General features: G+C 36.0%; 1 protein-coding gene across 2 annotated transcripts; it reads left to right on the forward strand.

The window, feature by feature from the left end:
• The first annotated feature begins 568 nt into the window (after window positions 1-568).
• LOC105050617 (THO complex subunit 3) lies at window positions 569-13,202 on the forward strand. Of its 2 annotated transcripts, none has more exons than XM_010930703.4 (11): window positions 569-726; window positions 911-1,006; window positions 5,085-5,214; window positions 5,842-5,933; window positions 9,207-9,275; window positions 9,785-9,842; window positions 9,985-10,084; window positions 11,566-11,652; window positions 11,879-11,957; window positions 12,050-12,182; window positions 12,989-13,202. In XM_010930703.4, exons 1-11 carry the CDS (start codon window positions 661-663, stop codon window positions 13,030-13,032), a joined length of 954 nt encoding a protein of 317 aa, XP_010929005.1. In that variant the 5' UTR covers window positions 569-660; the 3' UTR covers window positions 13,033-13,202. The 2 variants fall into 2 exon arrangements, with proteins under 2 accessions (XP_010929005.1, XP_010929004.1); XM_010930702.4 differs by having other exon boundaries at window positions 571-726; window positions 9,982-10,084.
• Window positions 13,203-13,776: the final 574 nt, after the last annotated feature.

Below are 13,776 nucleotides of genomic sequence, written 5' to 3' on the forward strand. Positions count from 1 at the left end.
TTTAGAATTATAATTTCTATTTTTTTCAATTCTTTTTTATGATATTTTTAATTTTTTATATCAAATTTTTTCAGATATTTTTTTAGAAAGATAATTTGAAATACGGATAAATTATAATTTTTTATCAAAATTATAATTTTTTATTTTTTATAAATTTAAAATTTTTATTTTTATTTTTTTTATTTTTATCATTTTTTTTGAGAAAAAATTAACATCGTCAAAACAAATGGTGTTTAGAATAGTATTTTTTAAAACGTCATTTATTTTGATGAATTTAATTTTTTTTTTGACATCGTCTACGTGTGGGATGATGTGACGATGGTAAAATATCATTTAAAATAATATTTTATTTTTTATAATAATTTGATAAATAAATTAAAAATTATATTATTTTTATAAATATTTTTTTTAAAAAATTAATTAGGTAAATTACCCGACCAGACTTGGTGGCAGCCTCGCGTCTCACACCGAGCACCGCACCAAGAGTCACCAGCGGGCAGCGGCGGCGAAAAATAGATGAAATTCCCCATATGCCCCTATCAAAGGGAACAAAGACCTCGGTAGTTTGTAGCGGGTTGTCCAATTTCTATTACTTTGTTCTTTGTTCTTTCAGAACGCGGTACGAGGAGAGAGAGCCGAGCGAGCTACGAGAGAGCGGCCATGGAAGACAAGTCCCTGAGCTTCAAGAACCTGAGCTCCAGAGAGTACCAGGGCCACAAGAAGAAGGTATATGGAGAGGGAAAAAAAAACCCGATATTTTCTTGGTTAGATTTCTTAGAAACCCTAGAATTGACGATTTCTTTTCTTTTTCTATTTGTTTACTCTAGGATCCATGAAAAAACCTAGGTTCTTGAATTTTTTTTTTTTTTTGTACGTCCCTAACACGATGATGTTTTCTTCTAATGGTAAGGTTCACTCGGTAGCGTGGAATTGTTTGGGTACGAAGCTCGCGTCTGGCTCTGTTGATCACACTGCTCGCGTCTGGAACATCGATCCCCACGGTCATGTAATCTCGATCCCTACATGCGCGTCTTTTTTCCCCTTTTTTCGCTGGGCCATGTATATGATGGAAGAAAAAAATAAAACCAGCTTAAATTTTGATCTTTACGCTCATTTTGGGATTTGGTACTGGTGAGAACTAAGAAACGTATTATAATTTCAAGATGTCATTTCAAATTGCTATTCAACAAAATGCAGCATTCTAGAAGGAGAAATTTTGATTCTTGTTGGGTTATTTCGACAGTACGATGAAAACAAGACCTAAACTGAAAGTTCTATTTTTCCCTTTTCCGTTTTTCAATTTTGAGGAAATGTGGAATACAAAATTATGATGATGTTTCAGGATTTCTTCAACAAGTGGTAGTGGGAAAATGGTCGTATGCTGGATGGAGAATCTTGTTACCTGACGTAAATGACTTTTTTGCAGTTTTTGAGATAGTGAGATTTGGTTGTTTTCTGGTAAACGAGGAGGATGAAAGACGATAAAAAAAGGAAGTAAATTGAACCTAAGGTTCAGAATTAGCATATTCAAAATGTTACTGCTTCAAGGTTGTTGAAGCAGTAACTTTTTTCACATTAAGGAAATACAAGACACTAAACTCTAGTGAATGAACCTAAACAATATCATTCCTGATATATATTGTCTGATAAGAAAGTAGCACATTACAAGAATAGAGTTATTTCTCCATCCTTTGGAGTTTAATAATTGGGTTTCCAACCATTTCTCCCAAACTTTCCTAAACCCAACCATTTTGATTTTCCTCAAGATTCATTTTGATTCCAGTTGAGATACTTTCCATGACTAATTTAATTAAAATAAAGAAATTAATGCATTCAGCAATCTCAAAGTCAATTGAAGTAAGATAAATAAATTAAATAGACAATATCGTACTGTTATGTATATAACAGTAAGATATTGTCTATTTAGCATTGATGTTCATATGCAATATCTAAATCTTCATTCAAGCCATCTCATTAACCTTCACATGTCCTAATAAGATTTGAATGACTACAGTTCTTGAAAGAGGGCTAACTAGAGTTACCTTGTCTAGTTCCATTCTATTCTTTAATAAACCTCTCAAGACCTATCAACTAGTATAGTCAGATAAGTAGGAATTATCCAATTCCTCTACCACTCAATCAATCAAGCCCCATAACCAATATGAGCTGGTCCCCATAGTCCTACAATTACAGGCAAAATATATGTATTTCAGGAGATGCAAGATACATGCTTTAAATGACATGCCAAATGCTAATAAGGTAGTTAGATATGGATCCTTTCAGTTTGAATTATCTAATTTTCATCTCTAGATATATGACATGATTACCATAGTCAGTTCTTTCTTATTTGTTTTACAATTAGTTAGATGGAGAAACATCTGTTTTAAATAAATTGATTTTGTGCAGTGGATACTTCCCCTTTTACTTTTAACTAATTAAAGGTCTTTTCTTTTTTTTTTCTTTTGTCTTTTTGATGTCATGGGAAATTTATTGGATCACTGCATTATAATCTCTCAATGGATCTTGTTTCTATCTCATTTCTTTCTAAGAACATGCATCTTGTGAAGAAAGTTCTTTGTTAGATAAATGTTGCCACTATCTATACTATATTTAAAAAAAAACTGATAGTCTTGAAATAAGAGGATACTCCTCCTTGATTCCATCTGTCATTTTTTATACTAAAGACTCTCATTTTTCCATAAATGGATGACTTATCCTCTATCATTTAATTCCTGTTGTTAAAAACAAGAAAAAAGGGGAGTGATTGTGGATTGCTTTCGGATAGCAGTGTCAGTAGATGCCAATAACCCATAACTATTGACCAGGATTCAAAATAGGGTTTAGGTCTATTTTTCAGACCCCAACAGCTATTAGTTTAGGTTTGGGTCCCAAAATCAGACCCTAAATAGCATTGGATTGCATTTGGATTCAGGTACATTCATACCAGAAAACAAATTTGATTTCACACACACACACACACACAAAAACATACTTTATCATAAAAAAAAGTAGAGTAGTCAAACTGCAAGTCACCTTGTTCCCTGAAACTCCTACTCATGGCATGTGATCAGACAGGTTGAAAACATTCATGGACATGTTATATGATATCATGGTTAGTAGTTGTTGCTAAAAGTTTAGTCTTTACTATGTATTTGTTGTAAATCAATATTTGTACTGCACTTGAGTATTGTAGAGTTTTTTTTGTCTTTTTTGGTTTTCCATATAATGAAAGTAATAATATAGAGATATCCTCTTTTCTAGGTGCAGACTTTCACAATATTTCTTTTCCATGTTCCATAGTTCATGAGATGGCATTTAGGGTGCATTTAAAACAGTCCAAAAGTATATAATGGATATCTTATTAAATATTGGATTGCTACCCAATACCTGATGGAATACCCTCTCTTTCTCTCCGTGAAGGAGGGTTCCAAAATTGGGTATGGATATACAATTTTAATCAGGTTTGGATTTGGATTTGGGTCTACAACACATATATTTGGGATTTGGGTATCGATATAGTGAAACACAACACAAACCTAACCAGTTGACACCCATCCCTTTGAAATCAAAAGCTAATAACAATACAAAAAGATTTCAATATTAAATAAAGGAAAACATTTCTTCCAAAGCAAATAGTATTTGTGCAGAATTACTTTTCAAATTGATTGAAAAAAAAAAACTAATTTGTGGAGAGCTAGGAAGCATGGATATGGGTACGCGGTACGGATACTTTGTGGTATGGATATGTTGATACGGTAAAAATTGAAAAAACCACGATACGGGTATGGTTAGGTGTTTTATATTTTTATTAATATTTGAATATATATAATATTTTAATATTAATAAAAATATATGAAAAACTGAATCATATATATAATATTCGAATATTAATAAATTAAGTTATCAAATCTCACCTAAATTTATAAGTATCATCATAAAAAACAAACAAATACTTGTAGTTAAAGAAAAAAATAAGCTAGTAGTTTAAATAAGTAGAGAAAATCAAAATAGCAAGTCTTGATAATCAAGTGATAATAGTTTCAGCTGCTTCATTCTTTGCATCATCAACAAAAAGCTTCTTCTCTACATCTAGTTCATCAAGAGACAAACTTGCAATCTCAAGAACTCCAGCACCATCAAATGAATCAAATTGATCTCCACTAATGTCCCACATCTTTGTCTCCCCCTTTTGATAATCTTCATTCTTTCTAGACAGAAGATGAAGATTTGTATGTACATATACTAAATCTTGAGCTCTTTTTGGATTGATCTTATTCCTCCTCGTTGAGTGAATAAATGAATAAGTGCTTCAATTTTGTTCACAGCATGATGAAGAACAAGGTTGGTTAAGAAGTTTCAAAGCAAGATCTTGAAGTAAAGGAAGTGTAGCATCATGCACTACCCGCTAACCAACTGGCTCTAAAAGCCATGTTTTTTGCCGCATTGGAAACATACCTGCACCGAAAACGTATATTGTGCTGGTACAGGCCTGAAATAGGCGGACCGGTGGGGAGTTACTTTTTAAAATTGATTGAAAAAAAACCTATCCAATAAAAAGATTTTGGATTGCTTTTGAAAACCCAGTTTGATGAAAATATAAAATATTCCTTTCTGACTTTCTAGGGAATGTAATTTACAATTTTAGTTTCTTTTTCCCCCTCAAACGCATATTGCTACCTGATTGAGTACTTACTGATATATAGGTGCATTGCACAGATGTTTCTTTCTACATGTAAATGCTCTCTTAAGGAAAAAAAATCAGAGGAAAATGAATAAGCAAATATAAAGGAAGATATCGGAAAAATGGCATTACGTCACCTTGAATACATCTTCAGTTTCATAGTGGAGTACACCATTTGAATATTCTATTATTTCTATATAACCAATACATAACACCTGTAAATTACAGCATTTCATGGGTTAATTATGTAAGATGTGTGTGCTGTGGAGGGGTAACTCTCAACAAGGTTTCTTATTCAAATTCCATTAATCCATTGTTGCTATAAGGAGGAAATGATGAGAAAAAGCAAATTGGATATGGTTTGTGCTGAGGTATTCATGAGTTCTGTTTGTTTAAAATGCAGGGCAAGGTCAAAGATATTGAATTAAAGGGGCATACGGACAGCGTAGATCAGCTGTGCTGGGACCCAAAGCATCCTGATTTAGTTGCAACTGCAGCTGGGGACAAGACTGTACGTCTTTGGGATGCTCGAAGTGAGTAAATTTACCCTAATTTTGATAGGTTTGGCAGTAGTTGGACTGCTTTTTTAGTGTCACGCCAAAAGACAATGGTTAAATTCTTGTATTCTTGTTTTGTGCTTTCAGCATCATGGTCTGTTTCATAGGTATGCAACCTACTTTCTTTACCTTTTCTTTATAACTTCTGGGTATTATAGAGACTAATGCAGTGTATTTTCAAATGTGTTCATGCAAAAGTTCTTGTATTGTTAATATTTCTGTTTAAGTTGTTTTCTTTTGTTGACTTTACCATAGTTGGTCAACAGATATATATTTTACATTCAAGGAGTTGGGGCATGATGTTGATAAATTTTGTTTGATGATAGGTACTGGCTATTGAAATGTTTGCATAGGCTTGTAAGCCATGTCTGAATGTAATGTGTTAGATAACTAGTAACTAAAGTGATTCCTACCACATTGCTGGGAGAGGGGACTATTTCTTTGTTGTTCAGGGAACTCTGTTGTTTCATCTTGCTAGATAACTTTAGTTTGTCCACTATTCCCCTTTTTCTCTACCTGTTCAGAACTGGAAAAAAAAAAAGATGGCCTTGACTTCTTAATTTACTCTATAGATTTGAAATACCCTGACATCTGGTTTTCCAGGTGGAAAATGCTCTCAGCATGCTGAACTTAGTGGAGAGAATATCAATATCACCTACAAACCTGATGGAACTCATATAGCTGTTGGAAATAAGGTATGTGAAAAAGAACTCATTTATGTGCACTCATACATGATTTCTCGAGTTTGATTAGTTTAATGGAAGATTCTAGAGTTGATTGGTGAAAACATATGGAAGAGTGATATCAATTATGTTTAAGAGGATGAACAAACGTCGGTGAAATAGGGATAGAGTATTGCAATTTGAATGAAAACATATTTGTCTGAAATATCTTATGCTGCATTTTGAAGGACTTTAAAATGTATCCTTGATCACATTGAATGAGCCATATCCAAATCTTTATGAGGTTGGCTTTATGAACATTTTGGGAATGATCTGAATTTGCAGTGATATCTAAACATCTTTCTAATTTCCATTCTGATTGAATATGATTAAAACACATTTCTTTTAGGTTGCATTTGATAGCTGGCAATTTATCTAGATTGCTTGCAATTTAATGTGGTAATCTGGATTATTGCATTTGGTATGCTTTTTGGGTGGTACTTCAGATTGTCTTGGCAATTCAGATTGCCTCCCATAAAGCAATCTGGATTACTTTGGGGAGGGGTGGCTATCCAAATTATCACTTCTTTGGCAATGTTGCAATAAAAATTTTGGACAAAATTATTCCTCAAAAAAATCATACAAAACTCATTGCCTAACCCTCCCCCTACCCCGACCCCCCTCCGCGTGTGCCCCCGGCCCGCAGCTCCTCCATCTCCTTTTGCTTGCCTGCGGTTCCTCTGCCCTTTTCCCCCACCATCCTCCGTGGCTCCTCCACGCTTGTCCCCACCACTCCCACGGCTCCACACGAGCCTGCCCCTCCCCACCCCCCCAGTACCCACGGTTCCTCACATCCCTCGGCCTGCCACTTTTCTGTGCCACCATCACATCCATATCATTTCTGTTACTTCTTATCAGGGAAAAAAAAGAGCACCAGGGCAAAATTATCGAGGGTATTTTGAAAATTTGATTTCACATTACCGATAATCTAATTATTATATCAAACATGTCAATCAAGATTTTTAATAATTTTATTATAACATTATCTGTGTGTACCAAATATAATAATCAACATTACTGACAATTTAATGGTGGCAATCTATCCTGAAGGCAATCCACATTATCTTTCAAGATTGCCTGGTGATGCACCAAATGCAACCTTAGATAATTACAGCCATTGCCTTGTCCTCCTAGCCATCTACTTTTGCTATTAAAATTTTCGCTTGGAGAATTTTCTTTGACATTGTCTCAAGTAGACAATGCTATAGTTTTAGCTGAAGCCTAATTCTGTTTGGTACCAACTCCATTCTTTTGTCTGCAGGCATGTGTGTGCATTATTTTTTGGAAAAATTACAGAAACACCCCTTAAAGTTTGACTGTTTTACACTTAGATCCAAAAGAAAAAATTTCAACCACCCACCAAAACTTTGAAAATATTGCAAAGAACTCCGGCTGTCTGTCTTTGGCCTAATGGCATTAACAGAAAAGATGAAATGACTAAAATACCCTTAGTTCACACTTAATTTTTTTTTCATTTTTTCCCTGTGGATCGGGTGCAATTGGATCGTGCAAAATGCCACGGTGGATAGCATGCCACATTACCCCTTATATTTCACCAATTCCTGATTGTGCGCTGTCCATCGTGCGTGTACTCTGCGATTTGCCCTGGTTCACTCTGACCTCCTCCCTACGCTCCCGCCGCCACCTCCCTCGGTCTCCATCGTCGCCTTTCTTCCCATCGTCACTGACGTCGACCTTCCCCTCCGATCTTCCTCAGGTGCTTTTCTTCCCATCATCACCGTCGTCACCTTCCTTCCCATTGTCACCGCCCTCACGGACGCCCACTTCCTGCCGGTCTTCGCCATCGCCTTTCCCCTCACGGACGCCCTCACCAGTGTCGGCCTTCCCCCTTGCGGACGCCCACCTCCCGCCTGTCTCCGCTGTTGCCTTCTCCCTCACGAACGCCCACCTCCTGCCTATCTCCACCTCCCCCTAACGGAGGACACCCACCTCCTGTCGGTCTCCACCGTCACCTTCCCCCTCACAGACGTCCTCACTGAAGTCAGCCTTCCCCCTTGCGGATGCCCACCTCCTGTCGGTCTTCGCCGTCACTTTCCCCTCGCGGATACCCGTCTCCTGCCGGTCTCCGCCATTGCCTTCCCCCTCTTGGACGCTCACCTCCTGTCGGTCTTTGTTGTCGCCTTCCTCATCGCAGACATCCGCCTCCCGCTGGTCTCTGCGTTCACCTTCCCCCTCATAGATGCCCTCACCAACGTCGGCGTTCCCCCTCCAATCTGCCTCCGTGCTTTCCTTCCCACAAATCTCCAACAAAGAGAAAGAAAAGAGAAAAGAAAAAGGAAAAAAGAAAAAGATTTGATCAATCTACGCGAGAAAAGAAAAAATTTTTCTTTTTCCACCCTTCTTTTATATTTTTTTCAGATTTTTTCTCTATTTTTTTCATTCTCTGGAGTAACTAGAAGGGAAGGGCATTTATGGTATTTCATAAAATTTACCCTCTCAGTTACTCTCACGTTATAACCTTGCCTAATGGAGACAAATGGCTGGATCCTTTTGCAACATTTTCAAAATTTTGGTAAGTGGTTAAAACTTTTTTCTTTTGGGGTCTAAGTGTAAAACGGTCAAACTTTAAGGGTTGTCTTTGTAATTTTTCCTTAATTTTTTTTTAATGATGTTACTCATTTCCGGTTTTTCTTCTATATTTTAAGGTGCATCTGAGCATCTGTCAGCATCTTTCTGTTAATAAGTGTGTCTATAATCTATCAAACAATTATTTGAAGTATCAAGCTTGTACACCATGTAGCAACATGATTATGCTTATTTGTTGTCCTTACCATGCTTTGTTTTTGACGTCCTGTCAGTTCTAACAGAAGCAGCCAAGCCATGTGTCCACACATGTTTGTGATTTATGCTCCCTTATAACGTACTTATTATAGGTTAAAAGTTCTCATTGATTGTTCTTGCAGTAGTTTCTGTTCCATGAATTGGGATATTGTGTATCTGCATTTTCTGTTGCTAACTCATTAATTCATTTTAAAAGCAATCTGAGGTGCTAAGGATTGACTTGTCTAGGCCTATATGTCAGACTATGCGAAGTTAAATGTCAAACTTATGTGAACCAGCATTTCATATATCATTCGACTCAGAAGATTAATTAATAAAATCCCGGTGGCTGTTATTGTAAACTATGATACTACCTCCATTTGAGTGTTCATCCATTGTCTTATTTGATTAATTATATAATAATTTTATGGGTGTGATTTCTAACAATGCCCTTATTTGTTTCAGGAGGATGAGCTTACAATACTGGATGTTCGGAAGTTTAAACCAATACATAGGCGCAAATTTAACTATGAGGTAGTTACCAGTTGATATTTGCTTGCTTCAACTGTGTCTGGGATCTTTTAGCATTACCTTTTTTCTTCTGTTACTTGATCCCTCTTTGTTCCTTTCTGATTTTTATATATTAGCTGACTCTGCTTTTTACACATTGTTGACAATTAGATCCAATTACTTTTCACCTCTACCTGTGATGACATGATATAGGTTAACTTCTTATACATATATTTGTATCTAAGCTCCATGATCTTTGGTTTTCTATCCTTGGAAAGCATCTTTCTCAAAAGCTACATTAGACTGGCATTTTTATTATGTTTTGAATAACCAGCAATCAAGCTGTTATTTTCTACCCTTATCTGTGTCAGAAAATAAAAGTGTTGTTGCCATAGGCTATTCTTTCTTAAAGGCTTACTGTTATATATTTGTTGTTTAGAAAGAGCATGTCAACTTGGACGCATGTCTTCAGAACTTCTCTTAAAAGCTTTATATAGTGAATGTGGCGTTGACATGGTATGGCCTGCTTATAGGTAAATGAGATTGCATGGAATACAACTGGAGAACTGTTTTTTCTTACCACTGGGAATGGTGAGAGTCATCTTAATTCAACCTTTTTGTTCAAGAATATATGTGAAGTTCCACAGTTTCGCGCATGTTCAAGCTTATTGTTAAGTTCCATCACATGAAATATATAATAATCTCTCCTAATAGATATCTATTTTTTTAGCAGGTACTGTTGAGGTACTTGCTTATCCCTCTCTTAAGGTGCTTCACACTTTGGTGGCTCATACAGCAGGTTGCTATTGCATTGCAATTGATCCCATAGGAAGGTGATTAGGATATTCTTATTTATTTATTTATTTATTTTTATCTACTTCTCATTCTTATATGACAATGGGTTTTATTTAATGGCTGAAAGAAAATAGAATCATTACAAAGTATAATGTTAGACACTTTCTCCATTGCACTGAATCTATTCTTTGGTCATTTCAATCTTATTTTTCATTTGGGCTGGGCAGAAAATACCCACAGTTTTTCAGATCGGTAGTATTAAAACTACTACGTCCTCCTTTTTCAGGAAGATGATTGAAATATCATTAGAGGTTGCCTTGTTCAGCACTAAATCAGCTGTCTCAAACTCAAAGTAGAGCTGTATTTATTGGAATGCTGATGAGGAAATAATAGCCCTTTTGTTCTTCTGAAACTGGGCGAAGTGATTAATGCTTATCTTTTTCTAAAACGTTGGTTGTACTTCCTGTTCTGCTTGCTAACTTGAGAATTTGAAATAGATTCTTTGCCACTAAATGTTTATGCTCATTATCTACACCTGGTCCTAAATTAGCTTTGTATTTTCAGTTTATCCATAATGAAGTTTTGATTTGTACCAATAGCAATCCTTGGGAGTTGGGGTGGAAAACGGTATACAAGGAGTTGAAAACAAAGTCTGGATTAGAAATAGTGCTGGGATTTTGATGATCATCATGTCATTAAGCTTGAACTTTTGCCAACCACTGCAGAAATTTGAATGTCTGGCTGAAAAGTAATCATTTAAATTAGGATTATGATTCACCACGGATTTGTATTTTTTTTTCTTGACATACAAAATGGCAACTTCACCTTCAGGCTAAGTTTGCTTTGGCATATTCTTTATTCTGCCCACAGTTCTTTCTAGCCTAAAATTTAGCCAAACTAAGTGGGTTGACTATAGATTGTAGGCTTTCTGTGTCATGGCTTTTAGTATCTGGAAAAAAAAAAAAATGAAGAAACACTTTTAGTTAAGGGAAACCTCACTATAATGTTAAACTAGTTGAAATTATGCAGAAAAAGATAAATCTGTTGCTTCTCAATGTTATACATTTCTAAGATGTCTTGGTAAAGTTGGAATGTAATTCTGGTCATTGTGTTACTGTGTCTAGTCTAAGTTTTAGAAGTTTCATTGCTTTAGGTATTCTTTTAGTGGTATTGTCAATCTCAGCTAAAAGTTGCCGAGCATCCTTTTCTTTTAGAGAAATCTGTTCTTTCAATACCATTGGATGTGGTAGTCAGGACTCCTGCAGCTTTGTTTTCGTTACACAAACTCTTGAACTATCGAAGACTAAAAGGTTGTCTGTTGAATACTGTAGCAAATCCAGATGAGGTTCCTCAGTACAATTAGAACATGCAACTCTCTAGGAGACCATGCATGTGCATGCATTGTCACATATGAGGCTTTTTGCTAGATATGTCTTCATATGGCCGGCATCTATCAAACTTTGGAATGCATCCATCACGGCACGAATATGACCTTTGTCAACTATTTCTATGATTGTAGATACTTCGCTGTTGGAAGTGCTGATTCATTGGTCAGCCTATGGGATATATCAGAGATGTTGTGCGTCCGAACATTCACAAAGCTTGAGTAAGCTTCTCTGACTTCTCTCTCTCTTTTATGGACATTCCATGAATTATTTATCAAAGCAAAGCTGCTTGAATTAAATATTAATTTAGGCATTGTTGTTAGAACTATCTGGAGGCAAAAATATTTCATAAACTAGAATGATTATCTTCACAAAGGCAACGCAGAAGCTTCAAATGAGAAATATAATTTGATGAATAACTACTTTTCGGTAACGTCTACATTTCAGATGGCCTGTCAGAACCATCAGCTTTAATCACACTGGAGAATATATTGCTTCAGCCAGTGAAGATCCTTTTATTGATATTGTATGTGGTCCTTGTGCATGTTTGACTTTTGCCTTTTGTTTTTGGATTTTTTTTAGCAATAATTTTGATTGATAGTCTTTTTCCATCTCCAGTCCAATGTTCAGACTGGGAGATCAGTGCATCAGATCCCCTGTAAGGCAGCAATGAACAGTGTGGAGTGGAACCCTAAATACAACTTACTGGCTTATGCAGGAGATGATAAGAACAAATACCAAGCTGATGAAGGTATGGTTTAATGTTTCCTCTTTCTTTTCCATTTACGTTATCACTACCCGTTTCTCTCTTAAAACCTTTCAGATTGCAAGTAAGTGTTGTGGATTATTTTGGCTCATTGATATTTAATTTATTTTCTAGCCTAGTTCTATATAGTTGCCTATATTAAACTTTTTTTTTTAATTGCACGTAAAATTTCTTACATCTTGCAAAATCTAGGTGAACCTTATTGTTGCTTCTTGGGTTTTCTATGGGGGACAGGGAAGGAAGGCCCATCCCAAGTAAATTAACCAGGTCCAAATAATAGGTTGCATCTTCCGAGACTTGAACACCTGGAATCTCCTTCAAATGAAGGAGATATGACCACTGGCCCATCATTTATTGTTCGCTATAGTTGCTACTTGGCTGCATCTGACTTGTATGACCAATCAAAAGGCTTCCTTCTTTCCAATTGGTTTTACAGTATTGCAACCGGACCACTTGGCCATAGTTAACGTTGGACAGAAGTTTGGTACTTTCACAAGGTCCATTTTTTTTTTTTTTTTAAATAAAGAGAGAAAAAGGTCTATTTGAGGTTAAAAGCTGACTATAAGGCCTATTTAAGCTCTTTTGATGGATTGTATGCTGATCTATAAAGTGTAAGGAAAACCCCGTATAGATAGGTTAAAGCATTGTCTATTTGGTGTTTAGAAAATATAACCAAAGGGTTTTATGCCAGATTTAATATGCTAAGATATTTTGTAGTCATGAGAATTGCTTCTATGTTGGTATCATACTTTGCTTTCAATGGTACTTAGCTAAAAGAATGCACCTTGCAGGTGTGTTCCGGATATTTGGTTTTGAGAACAATCAGCATTCATAGAGAAGCTGCTGCTACTCCCATGCAACTCATGTATGTTGTTTTTTTCTCCCGTCTGAACTATCAAATAGCAAAATAGTTTATTTTTTGTGCTTTTATCAGTGTGGTTTCTTTCGTGACCTGTGTTTCTAGTTCTATTCTAATATGATGATAACATTTAATTTTTTATTCAACTTGGTAAATCGTCAACTTCATATAATTTAATGGCTTATTAATGCTACCACCTCCCGGAAGAAAGAAAGTATGAAAATAAGACAGCAGACAGGAACCTGTGAAAGAAGCTGATATTGCTTACTAAGCGTATTGTTACAAATAAAAAAGTCCACCTCACGATAGTTAAAATTCATATCATGGAGAAATGGAAGGGAAAATGAATGAAAGAAAGAAAAGGAAGATTCTTGAAGGTCAGTGAAAGAAGAAACTGATGTTGATTCGGATATTGATTTGGAGATTTCCATGGGTTGAAGCTGAATCCCGCTGAATTCCAGAGCGTAGGGATGAACCTTTTCAGGAGTTTATGACCAGTAATTCTCCTCTCTCTGTGATCAAAACATTGCGAAACTGTTCTTGATACCCTTCAGTATCCCAGCCTTGTAGCCATTTGAATGCTTTGCCTTTCTTCGAGCCATGAATGGAAGGTAATCCCATTGTTCAATCCAGCTGCCGCTGCTTCTTCCGAGATGCTTAGATCTCTCCCTCAAAGCTCACAGCCGACATGGTTTCGCTCCTCCTGGATCCCCGTTACCC

Source organism: Elaeis guineensis, chromosome 8 (assembly GCF_000442705.2).
Source record: "Elaeis guineensis isolate ETL-2024a chromosome 8, EG11, whole genome shotgun sequence".
Taxonomy (NCBI): Eukaryota; Viridiplantae; Streptophyta; class Magnoliopsida; order Arecales; family Arecaceae; genus Elaeis; species Elaeis guineensis.